Genomic DNA, 17,400 nt, shown 5'->3' with positions numbered 1-17,400 from the left:
CATCTCACCCTAATATCTCACTATACTCCCCTCTGCCCCTCCTTACATCTCACCCTAATATCTCACTATACTCCCCTCTGCCCCTCCTTACATCTCACCCTAATATCTCACTATACCTCCTCTGCCCCTCCTTACATCTCACCCTAATATCTCACTATACCCTCCTCTGCCCCTCCTTACATCTCACCCTAATATCTCACTATACCCCCCTCTGCCCCTCCTTACATCTCACCCTAATATCTCACTATACTCCCCTCTGCCCCTCCTTACATCTCACCCTAATATTTCACTATATCCTCCTTACATCTCACCCTAATATCTCACTATACCCTCCTTACATCTCACCCTATCTCACTATATCCTCCTTACATCTCACCCTAATATCTCACTATACCCCCCTCTGTCCCTCCTTACATCTCACCCTAATATCTCACTATACCCTCCTTACATCTCACCCTAATATCTCACTATACCCTCCTTACATCTCACCCTAATATCTCACTATACCCTCCTTACATCTCACCCTAATATCTCACTATACCCTCCTTACATCTCACCCTAATATCTCACTATACCCTCCTTACATCTCACCCTAATATCTCACTATACCCTTCTTACATCTCACCCTAATATCTCACTATACCCCCCTCTGTCCCTCCTTACATCTCACCCTTATATCTCACTATACCCTCCTTACATCTCACCCTAATATCTCACTATACCCTCCTTACATCTCACCCTAATATCTCACTATACCCCCCTCTGCCCCTCCTTACATCTCACCCTAATATCTCACTATACCTCCCTCTGCCCCTCCTTACATCTCACCCTAATATCTCACTATACCCCCACTGCCCCTCCTTACATCTCACCCTAATATCTCACTATACCCTCCTCTGCCCCTCCTTACATCTCACCCTAATATCTCACGATACCCCCTCCTCTGCCCCTCCTTACATCTCCCCCTAATATCTCACTATACCCTCCTCTGCCCCTCCTTACATCTCGCCCTAATATCTCACTATACCCTCCTCTGCCCCTCCTTACATCTCGCCCTAATATCTCACTATACCCTCCTCTGCCCCTCCTAACATCTCCCCCTAATATCTCACTATACCCTCCTCTGCCCCTCCTTACATCTCGCCCTAATATCTCACTATACCCTCCTCTGCCCCTCCTTACATCTCACACTAATATCTCACTATACCCTCCTCTGCCCCTCCTTACATCTCCCCCTAATATCTCACTATACCCTCCTCTGCCCCTCCTTACATCTCTCCCTAATATCTCACTATACCCTCCTCTGCCCCTCCTTACATCTCGCCCTAATATCTCACTATACCCTCCTCTGCCCCTCCTTACATCTCTCCCTAATATCTCACTATACCCTCCTCTGCCCCTCCTTACATCTCCCCCTAATATCTCACTATACCCTCCTCTGCCCCTCCTTACATCTCTCCCTAATATCTCACTATACCCTCCTCTGCCCCTCCTTACATCTCCCCCTAATATCTCACTATACCCTCCTCTGCCCCTCCTTACATCTCTCCCTAATATCTCACTATACCCTCCTCTGCCCCTCCTTACATCTCGCCCTAATATCTCACTATACCCTCCTCTGCCCCTCCTTACATCTCACCCTAATATCTCACGATACCCCCTCCTCTGCCCCTCCTTACATCTCCCCCTAATATCTCACTATACCCCCACTGCCCCTCCTTACATCTCACCCTAATATCTCACTATACCCTCCTCTGCCCCTCCTTACATCTCACCCTAATATCTCACGATACCCCCTCCTCTGCCCCTCCTTACATCTCTCCCTAATATCTCACTATACCCTCCTCTGCCCCTCCTTACATCTCGCCCTAATATCTCACTATACCCTCCTCTGCCCCTCCTTACATCTCGCCCTAATATCTCACTATACCCTCCTCTGCCCCTCCTAACATCTCCCCCTAATATCTCACTATACCCTCCTCTGCCCCTCCTTACATCTCGCCCTAATATCTCACTATACCATCCTCTGCCCCTCCTTACATCTCACACTAATATCTCACTATACCCTCCTCTGCCCCTCCTTACATCTCCCCCTAATATCTCACTATACCCTCCTCTGCCCCTCCTTACATCTCTCCCTAATATCTCACTATACCCTCCTCTGCCCCTCCTTACATCTCGCCCTAATATCTCACTATACCCTCCTCTGCCAGTCCTTATATCTCACCCTAATATCTCACTATACCCCCCTCCTCTGCCCCTCCTTACATCTCACCCTAATATCTCACTATACCCTCCTCTGCCCCTCCTTACATCTCACCCTAATATCTCACTATACCCTCCTCTGCCCCTCCTTACATCTCTCCCTAATATCTCACTATACCCTCCTCTGCCCCTCCTTACATCTCACCCTAATATCTCACTATACACTCCTATGCCCCTCCTTACATCTCACCCTATCTCACTATATCCTCCTTACATCTCACCCTAATATCTCACTATACCCCCCTCTGTCCCTCCTTACATCTCACCCTAATATCTCACTATACCCTCCTTACATCTCACCCTAATATCTCACTATACCCTCCTTACATCTCACCCTAATATCTCACTATACCCTCCTTACATCTCACCCTAATATCTCACTATACCCTCCTTACATCTCACCCTAATATCTCACTATACCCTTCTTACATCTCACCCTAATATCTCACTATACCCCCCTCTGTCCCTCCTTACATCTCACCCTTATATCTCACTATACCCTCCTTACATCTCACCCTAATATCTCACTATACCCTCCTTACATCTCACCCTAATATCTCACTATACCCCCCTCTGCCCCTCCTTACATCTCACCCTAATATCTCACTATACCTCCCTCTGCCCCTCCTTACATCTCACCCTAATATCTCACTATACCCCCACTGCCCCTCCTTACATCTCACCCTAATATCTCACTATACCCTCCTCTGCCCCTCCTTACATCTCACCCTAATATCTCACGATACCCCCTCCTCTGCCCCTCCTTACATCTCCCCCTAATATCTCACTATACCCTCCTCTGCCCCTCCTTACATCTCGCCCTAATATCTCACTATACCCTCCTCTGCCCCTCCTTACATCTCGCCCTAATATCTCACTATACCCTCCTCTGCCCCTCCTAACATCTCCCCCTAATATCTCACTATACCCTCCTCTGCCCCTCCTTACATCTCGCCCTAATATCTCACTATACCCTCCTCTGCCCCTCCTTACATCTCACACTAATATCTCACTATACCCTCCTCTGCCCCTCCTTACATCTCCCCCTAATATCTCACTATACCCTCCTCTGCCCCTCCTTACATCTCTCCCTAATATCTCACTATACCCTCCTCTGCCCCTCCTTACATCTCGCCCTAATATCTCACTATACCCTCCTCTGCCCCTCCTTACATCTCTCCCTAATATCTCACTATACCCTCCTCTGCCCCTCCTTACATCTCTCCCTAATATCTCACTATACCCTCCTCTGCCCCTCCTTACATCTCCCCCTAATATCTCACTATACCCTCCTCTGCCCCTCCTTACATCTCTCCCTAATATCTCACTATACCCTCCTCTGCCCCTCCTTACATCTCCCCCTAATATCTCACTATACCCTCCTCTGCCCCTCCTTACATCTCTCCCTAATATCTCACTATACCCTCCTCTGCCCCTCCTTACATCTCGCCCTAATATCTCACTATACCCTCCTCTGCCCCTCCTTACATCTCACCCTAATATCTCACGATACCCCCTCCTCTGCCCCTCCTTACATCTCTCCCTAATATCTCACTATACCCCCACTGCCCCTCCTTACATCTCACCCTAATATCTCACTATACCCTCCTCTGCCCCTCCTTACATCTCACCCTAATATCTCACGATACCCCCTCCTCTGCCCCTCCTTACATCTCCCCCTAATATCTCACTATACCCTCCTCTGCCCCTCCTTACATCTCTCCCTAATATCTCACTATACCCTCCTCTGCCCCTCCTTACATCTCGCCCTAATATCTCACTATACCCTCCTCTGCCCCTCCTTACATCTCGCCCTAATATCTCACTATACCCTCCTCTGCCCCTCCTAACATCTCCCCCTAATATCTCACTATACCCTCCTCTGCCCCTCCTTACATCTCGCCCTAATATCTCACTATACCCTCCTCTGCCCCTCCTTACATCTCACACTAATATCTCACTATACCCTCCTCTGCCCCTCCTTACATCTCCCCCTAATATCTCACTATACCCTCCTCTGCCCCTCCTTACATCTCTCCCTAATATCTCACTATACCCTCCTCTGCCCCTCCTTACATCTCTCCCTAATATCTCACTATACCCTCCTCTGCCCCTCCTTACATCTCGCCCTAATATCTCACTATACCCTCCTCTGCCCCTCCTTACATCTCACCCTAATATCTCACTATACCCTCCTCTGCCCCTCCTTACATCTCACCCTAATATCTCACTATACCCTCCTCTGCCCCTCCTTACATCTCTCCCTAATATCTCACTATACCCTCCTCTGCCCCTCCTTACATCTCACCCTAATATCTCACTATACCCTCCTCTGCCCCTCCTTACATCTCTCCCTAATATCTCACTATACCCTCCTCTGCCCCTCCTTACATCTCACCCTAATATCTCACTATACACTCTATGCCCCTCCTTACATCTCACACTAATATCTCACTATACCCTCCTCTGCCCCTCCTTACATCTCACCCTAATATCTCACTATACACTCCTATGCCCCTCCTTACATCTCACACTAATATCTCACTATACCCTCCTCTGCCCCTCCTTACATCTCACCCTAATATCTCACTATACCTTCCCGCCTAAAACCTCTCTCACTGACTGCCCCACACCCCTGGGATGCCCTTCCCCTCAATATCCGACACACTTTAAAACCCATCTTAAACACACCTCTGTAACGCAGCTTATGGGCAGCTCCGTGGCGAATACTATACACCTTGTGCACTGACCCCCTGCAGACGCACTGACCCCCTGCAGACGCACTTACCAGAACGCGCCCTCCTACTGCCTCTGTAAGTTCTCCCTAATCACTACTTAGATTGTAAGCTCCTCGGGGCAGGGACTCCTTTTCCTAATATTTACTTCCCCTGTAGTCCCGTGTATTGCTGCTGTGAAGCTCTGTGTATATGCATGGCACTATACAAATAAACGCACACTTACATACCCCCAGCGCGTGTGTTGTGATAACTTGTAACACTGATGTAATTGTTGCATTGTTCCGCTCAGGTGAAGCTGCAGACGCAACCGAGACCCCTCCCCGGGCAGAACCCGCGCTTTGCCAGCACGCTGGACTGCTTCAGGAAGATTGTGGCGCGAGAGGTGATACTGGCACACAGCACACTAACGCATTAATAACCAGGGGGCACCTGAAATGGCAGGGCGCACAGGGAGTCACAGAGCAGGACACACAGGGAGCTCAGGCTCCCCACACAGTGACAGGGAGTCACAGAGCAGGACACACAGGGAGCTCAGGCCCCCCACACAGTGACAGGGAGACACAGAGCAGGACACACAGGGAGCTCAGGCCCCCCACACAGTGACAGGGAGACACAGAGCAGGACACACAGGGAGCTCAGGCCCCCCACACAGTGACAGGGAGTCACAGAGCAGGGCACACAGGGAGCTCAGGCTCCCCACACAGAGACAGGGAGTCACAGAGCAGGACACACAGGGAGCTCAGGCCCTCCACACAGTGACAGGGAGTCACAGAGTAGGACACACAGGGAGCTCAGGCTCCCCCACACAGTGACAGGGAGTCACAGAGCAGGACACACAGGGAGCTCAGGCCCCCCACACAGTGACAGGGAGACACAGAGCAGGACACACAGGGAGCTCAGGCCCCCCACACAGTGACAGGGAGACACAGAGCAGGACACACAGGGAGCTCAGGCCCCCCACACAGTGACAGTGACAGGGAGACACAGAGCAGGACACACAGGAAGCTCAAGCCCCCCACACAGTGACAGGGAGTCACAGAGCAGGAAACACAGGGAGCTCAGGCCCCCCACACAGTGACAGGGAGACACAGAGCAGGACACACAGGGAGCTCAAGCCCCCCACACAGTGACAGGGAGTCACAGAGCAGGACACACAGGGAGCTCAGGCCCCCCGCACAGTGACAGGGAGTCACAGAGCAGGACACACAGGGAGCTCAGGCCTCCCCACACAGTGACAGGGAGACACAGAGCAGGGCACACAGGGAGCTCAGGCTCCCCGCACAGTGACAGGGAGACACAGAGCAGGACACACAGGGAGCTCAGGCCTCCCCACACAGTGACAGGGAGACACAGAGCAGGGCACACAGGGAGCTCAGGCTCCCCGCACAGTGACAGGGAGTCACAGAGAAGGACACACAGGGAGCTCAGGCTCCCGGCACAGTGACAGTGACAGGGAGTCACAGAGCAGGACACACAGGGAGCTCAGGCCCCACACACAGTGACAGGGAGACACAGAGCAGGACACACAGGGAGCTCAGGCCCCCCACACAGTGACAGGGAGACACAGAGCAGGACACACAGGGAGCTCAGGCCCCCCACACAGTGAGAGGGAGTCACAGAGCAGGACACACAGGGAGCTCAGGCCCCCCACACAGTGACAGGGAGACACAGAGCAGGACACACAGGGAGCTCAGGACCCCCACACAGTGACAGGGAGACACAGAGCAGGACACACAGGGAGGTCAGGCTCCCCACACAGTGACAGGGAGTCACAGAGCAGGACACACAGGGAGCTCAGGCTCCCCACACAGTGACAGGGAGTCGCAGAGCAGGACACACAGGGAGCTCAGGCTCCCCGCACAGTGACAGGGAGTCGCAGAGCAGGACACACAGGGAGCTCAGGCCCCCCACACAGTGACAGGGAGTCACAGAGCAGGACACACAGGGAGCTCAGGCCCCCCACACAGTGACAGGGAGTCACAGAGCAGGACACACAGGGAGCTCAGGCCCCCCACACAGTGACAGGGAGTCACAGAGCAGGACACACAGGGAGCTCAGGCCTCCCACACAGTGACAGGGAGTCACAGAGCAGGACACACAGGGAGCTCAGGCTCCCCACACAGTGACAGGGAGACACAGAGCAGGACACACAGGGAGCTCAGGCCTCCCACACAGTGACAGGGAGACACAGAGCAGGACACACAGGGAGCTCAGCCCCCCGCACAGTGACAGGGAGTCACAGAGCAGGACACACAGGGAGCTCAGGCCCCCCACACAGTGACAGGGAGTCACAGAGCAGGGCACACAGGGAGCTCAGGCTCCCCACACAGTGACAGGGAGTCACAGAGCAGGACACACAGAGAGCTCAGGCCCCCCACACAGTGACAGGGAGTCACAGAGCAGGACACACAGGGAGCTCAGGCCCCCCACACAGTGACAGGGAGTCACAGAGCAGGACACACAGGGAGCTCAGGCCCCCCACACAGTGACAGGGAGTCACAGAGCAGGACACACAGGGAGCTCAGGCCTCCCACACAGTGACAGGGAGTCACAGAGCAGGACACACAGGGAGCTCAGGCTCCCCACACAGTGACAGGGAGACACAGAGCAGGACACACAGGGAGCTCAGGCCTCCCACACAGTGACAGGGAGACACAGAGCAGGACACACAGGGAGCTCAGGCCCCCGCACAGTGACAGGGAGTCACAGAGCAGGACACACAGGGAGCTCAGGCCCCCCACACAGTGACAGGGAGTCACAGAGCAGGACACACAGGGAGCTCAGGCCCCCCACACAGTGACAGGGAGTCACAGAGCAGGACACACAGGGAGCTCAGGCTCCCCACACAGTGACAGGGAGACACAGAGCAGGACACTCAGGGAGCTCAGGCCTCCCACACAGTGACAGGGAGTCACAGAGCAGGGCACACAGGGAGCTCAGGCTCCCCACACAGTGACAGGGAGTCACAGAGCAGGATACACAGGGAGCTCAGCCCCCCGCACAGTGACAGGGAGTCACAGAGCAGGACACACAGGGAGCTCAGGCCCCCCACACAGTGACAGGGAGTCACAGAGCAGGACACACAGGGAGCTCAGGCCCCCCACACAGTGACAGGGAGACAGAGCAGGACACACAGGGAGCTCAGGCCCCCCACACAGTGACAGGGAGTCACAGAGCAGGACACACAGGGAGCTCAGGCCCCCCACACAGTGACAGGGAGTCACAGAGCAGGACACACAGGGAGCTCAGGCCCCCCGCACAGTGACAGGGAGTCGCAGAGAAGGACACACAGGGAGCTCAGGCTCCCCGCACAGTGACAGGGAGTCACAGAGCAGGACACACAGGGAGCTCAGGCCTCCCACACAGTGACAGGGAGTCACAGAGCAGGGCACACAGGGAGCTCAGGCTCCCCACACAGTGACAGGGAGTCACAGAGCAGGACACACAGGGAGCTCAGGCCTCCCACACAGTGACAGGGAGTCACAGAGCAGGGCACACAGGGAGCTCAGGCCTCCCACACAGTGACAGGGAGTCACAGAGCAGGGCACACAGGGAGCTCAGGCCCCCCACACAGTGACAGGGAGTCACAGAGCAGGACACACAGGGAGCTCAGGCCCCCCGCACAGTGACAGGGAGTCACAGAGCAGGACACACAGGGAGCTCAGGCTCCCCACACAGTGACAGGGAGTCACAGAGCAGGACACACAGGGAGCTCAGGACCCCCACACAGTGACAGGGAGACACAGAGCAGGACACACAGGGAGCTCAGGCCCCCCACACAGTGACAGGGAGACACAGAGCAGGACACACAGGGAGCTCAGGCCCCCCACACAGTGACAGGGAGTCACAGAGCAGGGCACACAGGGAGCTCAGGCCCCCCACACAGTGACAGGGAGACACAGAGCAGGACACACAGGGAGCTCAGGCTCCCCGCACAGTGACAGGGAGACACAGAGCAGGACACACAGGGAGCTCAGGCTCCCCACACAGTGACAGGGAGACACAGAGCAGGACACACAGGGAGCTCAGGCCCCCCACACAGTGACAGGGAGTCACAGAGCAGGGCACACAGGGATCTCAGGCCCCCCACACAGTGACAGGGAGTCACAGAGCAGGGCACACAGGGAGCTCAGGCCCCCCACACAGTGACAGGGAGTCACAGAGCAGGGCACACAGGGAGCTCAGGCCCCCCACACAGTGACAGGGAGACACAGAGCAGGACACACAGGGAGCTCAGGCTCCCCACACAGTGACAGGGAGACACAGAGCAGGACACACAGGGAGCTCAGGCCCCGCACACAGTGACAGGGAGTCACAGAGCAGGACACACAGGGAGCTCAGGCCCCCCACACAGTGACAGGGAGACACAGAGCAGGACACACAGGGAGCTCAGGCTCCCCACACAGTGACAGGGAGTCACAGAGCAGGACACACAGGGAGCTCAGGCCCCCCACACAGTGACAGGGAGTCACAGAGCAGGACACACAGGGAGCTCAGGCCCCCCACACAGTGACAGGGAGACACAGAGCAGGACACACAGGGAGCTTAGTGAGTTTAGCTGTATACATATGTTCTCTCCCTCAGGCAGAGGTGTAACTCGTTACTCACTGTTTCCGCACTTTGCTCCTTGTCCCCGAGTGTCCGCGTTGTCCCAGCGTGTCCCCCAGCGTGTCTCCCCTGTCCGGCGGCGGGGGTCTGATATTTGGCGGCAGCTGTCTCCTTCCTCCCGAACATAACCCTGACAGGGCGGGATCTGCTGAATCAGGAAGGAGCGAGCTGTGTGTGTCATTACATAGTGTGACAGTGTACCCAGCGCTGCGCATACAGGCACTGAGCTGTGTGTCATTACATAGTGTGACAGTGTACCCAGCGCTGCGCATACAGGCACTGAGCTGTATGTGTCATTACATAGTGTGACAGTGTACCCAGCGCTGCACATACAAGCACTGAGCTGTGTGCGTGTCATTACATAGTGTGACAGTGTACCCAGCGCTGCACATACAGGCACTGAGCTGTGTGTGTGTCATTACATAGCGTGACAGTGTACCCAGCGCTGCACATACAGGCACTGAGCTGTGTGTGTCATTACATAGTGTGACAGTGTACCCAGCGCTGCGCATACAAGCACTGAGCTGTGTGCGTGTCATTACATAGTGTGACAGTGTACCCAGCGCTGCACATACAGGCACTGAGCTGTGTGTGTGTCATTACATAGCGTGACAGTGTACCCAGCGCTGCGCATACAGGCACTGAGCTGTGTGTGTGACATTACATAGTGTGACAGTGTACCCAGCGCTGCGCATACAGGCACTGAGCTGTGTGTGTCATTACATAGTGTGACAGTGTACCCTGCGCTGCGCATACAGGCACTGAGCTGTGTGTGTGTCATTACATAGTGTGACAGTGTACCCAGCGCTGCGCATACAGGCACTGAGCTGTGTGTGTCATTACATAGTGTGACAGTGTACCCAGCGCTGCGCATACAGGCACTGAGCTGTGTGTGTGTCATTACATAGTGTGACAGTGTACCCAGCGCTGCGCATACAGGCACTGAGCTGTGTGTGTGTCATTACATAGCGTGACGGTGTACCCAGCGCTGCACATACAGGCACTGAGCTGTGTGTGTGTCATTACATAGCGTGACAGTGTACCCAGCGCTGCGCATACAGACACTGAGCTGTGTGTGTCATTACATAGTGTGACAGTGTACCCAGCGCTGCACATACAGACACTGAGCTGTCTGTGTGTCATTACATAGTGTGACAGTGTACCCTGCGCTGCGCATACAGGCACTGAGCTGTGTGTGTGTGTGTCATTACATAGCGTGACAGTGTACCCAGCGCTGCGCATACAGGCACTGAGCTGTGTGTGTGTCATTACATAGTGTGACAGTGTACCCTGCGCTGCGCATACAGGCACTGAGCTGTGTGTGTGTGTGTCATTACATAGCGTGACAGTGTACCCAGCGCTGCGCATACAGGCACTGAGCTGTGTGTGTGTCATTACATAGTGTGACAGTGTACCCAGCGCTGCGCATACAGGCACTGAGCTGTGTGTGTGTCATTACATAGTGTGACAGTGTACCCAGCGCTGCGCATACAGGCACTGAGCTGTGTGTGTGTCATTACATAGTGTGACAGTGTACCCTGCGCTGCACATACAGGCACTGAGCTGTGTGCGTGTCATTACATAGTGTGAGAGTGTACCCAGCGCTGCGCATACAGGCACTGAGCTGTGTGTGTGTCATTACATAGCGTGACGGTGTACCCAGCGCTGCACATACAGGCACTGAGCTGTGTGTGTGTCATTACATAGTGTGACAGTGTACCCTGCGCTGCACATACAGGCACTGAGCTGTGTGTGTCATTACATAGCGTGACAGTGTACCCAGCGCTGCGCATACAGGCACTGAGCTGTGTGCGTGTCATTACATAGTGTGACAGTGTACCCAGCGCTGCGCATACAGGCACTGAGCTGTGTGCGTGTCATTACATAGCGTGACAGTGTACCCAGCGCTGCGCATACAGGCACTGAGCTGTGTGTGTCATTACATAGCGTGACAGTGTACCCAGAGCTGCACATACAGGCACTGTGCTGTGTGCGTGTCATTACATAGTGTGACAGTGTACCCAGCGCTGCACATACAGGCACTGTGCTGTGTGCGTGTCATTACATAGTGTGACAGTGTACCCAGCGCTGCGCATACAGGCACTGAGCTTGTGTGTGTCATTACATAGTGTGACAGTGTACCCAGCGCTGCACATACAGGCACTGAGCTGTGTGTGTGTCATTACATAGCGTGACAGTGTACCCAGCGCTGCGCATACAGGCACTGAGCTGTGTGCGTGTCATTACATAGTGTGACAGTGTGCCCAGCGCTGCGCATACAGGCACTGAGTTGTGTGTGTGTCATTACATAGTGTGACAGTGTACCCAGCGCTGCGCATACAGGCACTGAGCTTGTGTGTGTCATTACATAGTGTGACAGTGTACCCAGCGCTGCGCATACAGGCACTGAGCTTGTGTGTGTCATTACATAGTGTGACAGTGTACCCAGCGCTGCACATACAGGCACTGAGCTGTGTGTGTGTCATTACATAGCGTGACAGTGTACCCAGCGCTGCACATACAGGCACTGAGCTGTGTGTGTGTCATTACATAGCGTGACAGTGTACCCAGCGCTGCACATACAGGCACTGAGCTGTGTGCGTGTCATTACATAGTGTGACAGTGTGCCCAGCGCTGCGCATACAGGCACTGAGCTGTGTGTGTGTCATTACATAGCGTGACAGTGTACCCAGCGCTGCACATACAGGCACTGAGCTGTGTGTGTGTCATTACATAGTGTGACAGTGTACCCAGCGCTGCGCATAGAGGCACTGAGCTGTGTGTGTGTCATTACATAGTGTGACAGTGTACCCAGCGCTGCGCATACAGGCACTGAGCTGTGTGTGTGTCATTACATAGCGTGACAGTGTACCCAGCGCTGCACATACAGGCACTGAGCTGTGTGCAGAGACCCCGCATTACATAGTGTGACAGTGTACCCAGCGCTGCGCATACAGGCACTGAGCTGTGTGTGTGTCATTACATAGTGTGACAGTGTACCCTGCGCTGCGCATACAGGCACTGAGCTGTGTGTGTGTCATTACATAGTGTGACAGTGTACCCAGCGCTGCGCATACAGGCAGTGAGCTGTGTGTGTGTCATTACATAGTGTGACAGTGTACCCAGCGCTGCGCATACAGGCAGTGAGCTGTGTGTGTCATTACATAGTGTGACAGTGTACCCAGCGCTGCGCATACAGGCAGTGAGCTGTGTGTGTCATTACATAGCGTGACAGTGTACCCAGCGCTGCGCATACAGGCACTGAGCTGTGTGTGTCATTACATAGTGTGACAGTGTACCTAGCGCTGCGCATAGAGGCACTGAGCTGTGTGTGTCATTACATAGCGTGACAGTGTACCCTGCGCTGCGCATACAGGCACTGAGCTGTGTGTGTGTCATTACATAGTGTGACAGTGTACCCAGCGCTGCGCATACAGGCAGTGAGCTGTGTGTGTGTCATTACATAGTGTGACAGTGTACCCAGCGCTGCGCATACAGGCACTGAGCTGTGTGTGTGTCATTACATAGCGTGACAGTGTACCCAGCGCTGCGCATACAGGCACTGAGCTGTGTGTGTGTCATTACATAGTGTGACAGTGTACCCAGCGCTGCGCATACAGGCAGTGAGCTGTGTGTGTGTCATTACATAGCGTGACGGTGTACCCAGCGCTGCGCATACAGGCACTGAGCTGTGTGTGTGTCATTACATAGTGTGACAGTGTACCCAGCGCTGCACATACAGGCACTGAGCTGTGTGTGTGTCATTACATAGCGTGACGGTGTACCCAGCGCTGCGCATACAGGCACTGAGCTGTGTGTGTGTCATTACATAGTGTGACAGTGTACCCAGCGCTGCACATACAGGCACTGAGCTGTGTGTGTGTCATTACATAGTGTGACAGTGTACCCAGCCCTGCGCATACAGGCAGTGAGCTGTGTGTGTGTCATTACATAGCGTGACAGTGTACCCAGCGCTGCGCATACAGGCACTGAGCTGTGTGTGTGTCATTACATAGCGTGACAGTGTACCCTGCGCTGCACATACAGGCACTGAGCTGTGTGTGTGTGTCATTACATAGTGTGACAGTGTACCCAGCGCTGCGCATACAGGCAGTGAGCTGTGTGTGTGTCATTACATAGCGTGACAGTGTACCCAGCGCTGCGCATACAGGCAGTGAGCTGTGTGTGTGTCATTACATAGTGTGACAGTGTACCCAGCGCTGCGCATACAGGCACTGAGCTGTGTGTGTGTCATTACATAGCGTGACAGTGTACCCAGCGCTGCGCATACAGGCACTGAGCTGTGTGTGTGTCATTACATAGCGTGACAGTGTACCCAGCGCTGCACATACAGGCACTGAGCTGTGTGTGTGACATTACATAGTGTGACAGTGTACCCAGCGCTGCGCATACAGGCACTGAGCTGTGAGTGTGACATTACATAGTGTGACAGTGTACCCAGCGCTGCGCATACAGGCACTGAGCTGTGTGTCATTACATAGTGTGACAGTGTACCCTGCGCTGCACATACAGGCACTGAGCTGTGTGTGTGTGTCATTACATAGTGTGACAGTGTACCCAGCGCTGCGCATACAGGCACTGAGCTGTGTGTGTGTCATTACATAGTGTGACAGTGTACCCAGCGCTGCGCATACAGGCACTGAGCTGTGTGTGTGTCATTACATAGTGTGACAGTGTACCCTGCGCTGCACATACAGGCACTGAGCTGTGTGTGTGTCATTACATAGCGTGACAGTGTACCCAGCGCTGCGCATACAAGCACTGAGCTGTGTGCGTGTCATTACATAGCGTGACAGTGTACCCAGCGCTGCGCATACAAGCACTGAGCTGTGTGCGTGTCATTACATAGCGTGACAGTGTACCCAGCGCTGCGCATACAGGCACTGAGCTGTGTGTGTGTCATTACATAGCGTGACAGTGTACCCAGCGCTGCGCATACAGGCACTGAGCTGTGTGTGTGTCATTACATAGCGTGACAGTGTACCCAGCGCTGCGCATACAGGCACTGAGCTGTGTGTGTCATTACATAGTGTCACAGTGTACCCAGCGCTGCGCATACAGGCACTGAGCTGTGTGCAGAGACCCCGCATTACATAGTGTGACAGTGTACCCAGCGCTGCGCATACAGGCACTGAGCTGTGTGTGTCATTACATAGTGTGACAGTGTACCCAGCGCTGCGCATACAGGCACTGAGCTGTGTGTGTGTCATTACATAGCGTGACAGTGTACCCAGCGCTGCGCATACAGGCACTGAGCTGTGTGTGTGTCATTACATAGCGTGACAGTGTACCCAGCGCTGCACATACAGGCACTGAGCTGTGTGTGTGTCATTACATAGTGTGACAGTGTACCCAGCGCTGCGCATACAGGCACTGAGCTGTGTGTGTCATTACATAGCGTGACAGTGTACCCAGCGCTGCGCATACAGGCACTGAGCTGTGTGTGTGACATTACATAGCGTGACAGTGTACCCAGCGCTGCACATACAGGCACTGAGCTGTGTGTGTCATTACATCGCGTGACAGTGTACCCAGCGCTGCGCATACAGGCACTGAGCTGTGTGCAGAGACCCCGCATTACATAGTGTGACAGTGTACCCAGCGCTGCGCATACAGGCACTGAGCTGTGTGCAGAGACCCCGCATTACATAGTGTGACAGTGTACCCAGCGCTGCACATACAGGCACTGAGCTGTGTGTGTGTCATTACATAGTGTGACAGTGTACCCAGCGCTGCGCATAGAGGCACTGAGCTGTGTGTGTCATTACATAGCGTGACAGTGTACCCAGCGCTGCGCATACAGGCACTGAGCTGTGTGTGTGTCATTACATAGTGTGACAGTGTACCCAGCGCTGCGCATACAGGCACTGAGCTGTGTGTGTGTCATTACATAGCGTGACAGTGTACCCAGCGCTGCACATACAGGCACTGAGCTGTGTGTGTATCATTACATAGTGTGACAGTGTACCCAGCGCTGCACATACAGGCACTGAGCTGTGTGTGTATCATTACATAGTGTGACAGTGTACCCTGCGCTGCGCATACAGGCACTGAGCTGTGTGTGTGTCATTACATAGTGTGACAGTGTACCCAGCGCTGCACATACAGGCACTGAGCTGTGTGTGTGTGTCATTACATAGTGTGACAGTGTACCCAGCGCTGCACATACAGGCACTGAGCTGTGTGTGTCATTACATAGTGTGACAGTGTACCCAGCGCTGCACATACAGGCACTGAGCTGTGTGTGTGACATTACATAGTGTGACAGTGTACCCAGCGCTGCACATACAGGCACTGAGCTGTGTGTGTCATTACATAGCGTGTCAGTGTACCCAGCGCTGCGCATACAGGCACTGAGCTGTGTGTGTGTCATTACATAGTGTGACAGTGTACCCAGCGCTGCGCAAACAGGCACTGAGCTGTGTGTGTGTCATTACATAGCGTGACAGTGTACCCAGCGCTGCGCATACAGGCACTGAGCTGTGTGTGTCATTACATAGTGTGACAGTGTACCCAGCGCTGCACATACAGGCACTGAGCTGTGTGTGTGACATTACATAGCGTGACAGTGTACCCAGCGCTGCACATACAGGCACTGAGCTGTGTGTGTCATTACATAGTGTGATAGTGTACCCAGCACTGCACATACAGGCACTGAGCTGTGTGCAGAGACCCCGCATTACATAGTGTGACATTACATAGCGTGACAGTGTACCCAGCGCTGCACATACAGGCACTGAGCTGTGTGTGTGTCATTACATAGCGTGACAGTGTACCCAGCGCTGCACATACAGGCACTGAGCTGTGTGCAGAGACCCCGCATTACATAGTGTGACAGTGTACCCAGCGCTGCGCATACAGGCACTGAGCTATGTGTGTGTCATTACATAGTGTGACAGTGTACCCAGCGCTGCGCATACAGGCACTGAGCTGTGTGTGTGTCATTACATAGCGTGACAGTGTACCCAGCGCTGCGCATACAGGCACTGAGCTGTGTGTGTGTCATTACATAGTGTGACAGTGTACCCAGCGCTGCGCATACAGGCACTGAGCTGTGTGTGTGTGTCATTACATAGCGTGACAGTGTACCCAGCGCTGCGCATACAAGCACTGAGCTGTGTGCGTGTCATTACATAGTGTGACAGTGTACCCAGCGCTGCGCATACAGGCACTGAGCTGTGTGTGTGTGTCATTACATAGTGTGACAGTGTACCCAGCGCTGCGCATACAGGCACTGAGCTGTGTGTGTGACATTATATAGCGTGACAGTGTGCCCAGCGCTGCGCATACAGGCACTGAGCTGTGTGTGTCATTACATAGCGTGACAGTGTACCCAGCGCTGCGCATACAGGCACTGAGCTGTGTGTCATTACATAGTGTGACAGTGTACCCAGCGCTGCACATACAGGCACTGAGCTGTGTGTGTGTGTCATTACATAGCGTGACAGTGTACCCTGCGCTGCACATACAGGCACTGAGCTGTGTGTGTGTCATTACATAGTGTGACAGTGTACCCAGCGCTGCACATACAGGCACTGAGCTGTGTGTGTGACATTGCATAGTGTGACAGTGTACCCAGCGCTGCACATACAGGCACTGAGCTGTGTGTGTGACATTACATAGTGTGACAGTGTACCCAGCGCTGCACATACAGGCACTGAGCTGTGTGTGTGACATTGCATAGTGTGACAGTGTACCCAGCGCTGCACATACAGGCACTGAGCTGTGTGTGTGTCATTACATAGCGTGTCAGTGTACCCAGCGCTGC

The 17,400-nt window shown here is 54.0% G+C and overlaps 2 protein-coding genes across 2 annotated transcripts in view; one reads left to right on the top strand and one right to left on the bottom strand.

Moving 5' to 3' along the window:
• The window catches only part of LOC142471882 (deoxyribonuclease-1-like 1), a 47,201-nt gene extending 37,526 nt beyond the window's left edge, over window positions 1-9,675 (bottom strand). Inside the window, exon 1 of the mRNA XM_075578309.1 lies at window positions 9,612-9,675. The gene's annotated coding sequence lies outside the window, so the exon portion shown is untranslated. The remainder of the gene's footprint in view (window positions 1-9,611) is intronic.
• Window positions 1-17,400, top strand: part of LOC142472420 (mitochondrial carnitine/acylcarnitine carrier protein-like) — a 46,096-nt gene that overhangs the window by 16,339 nt on the left and 12,357 nt on the right. The window contains exon 2 of the mRNA XM_075579512.1: window positions 5,293-5,385. Within this exon, the coding sequence (XP_075435627.1) occupies window positions 5,293-5,385 (93 nt within the window). The remainder of the gene's footprint in view (window positions 1-5,292; window positions 5,386-17,400) is intronic.

The sequence above is a fragment of the Ascaphus truei genome, chromosome 21 (genome assembly GCF_040206685.1).
Source record: "Ascaphus truei isolate aAscTru1 chromosome 21, aAscTru1.hap1, whole genome shotgun sequence".
In the NCBI taxonomy this organism is placed as follows: Eukaryota; Metazoa; Chordata; class Amphibia; order Anura; family Ascaphidae; genus Ascaphus; species Ascaphus truei.
This window is presented reverse-complemented; position numbering and strand designations above follow the sequence as displayed.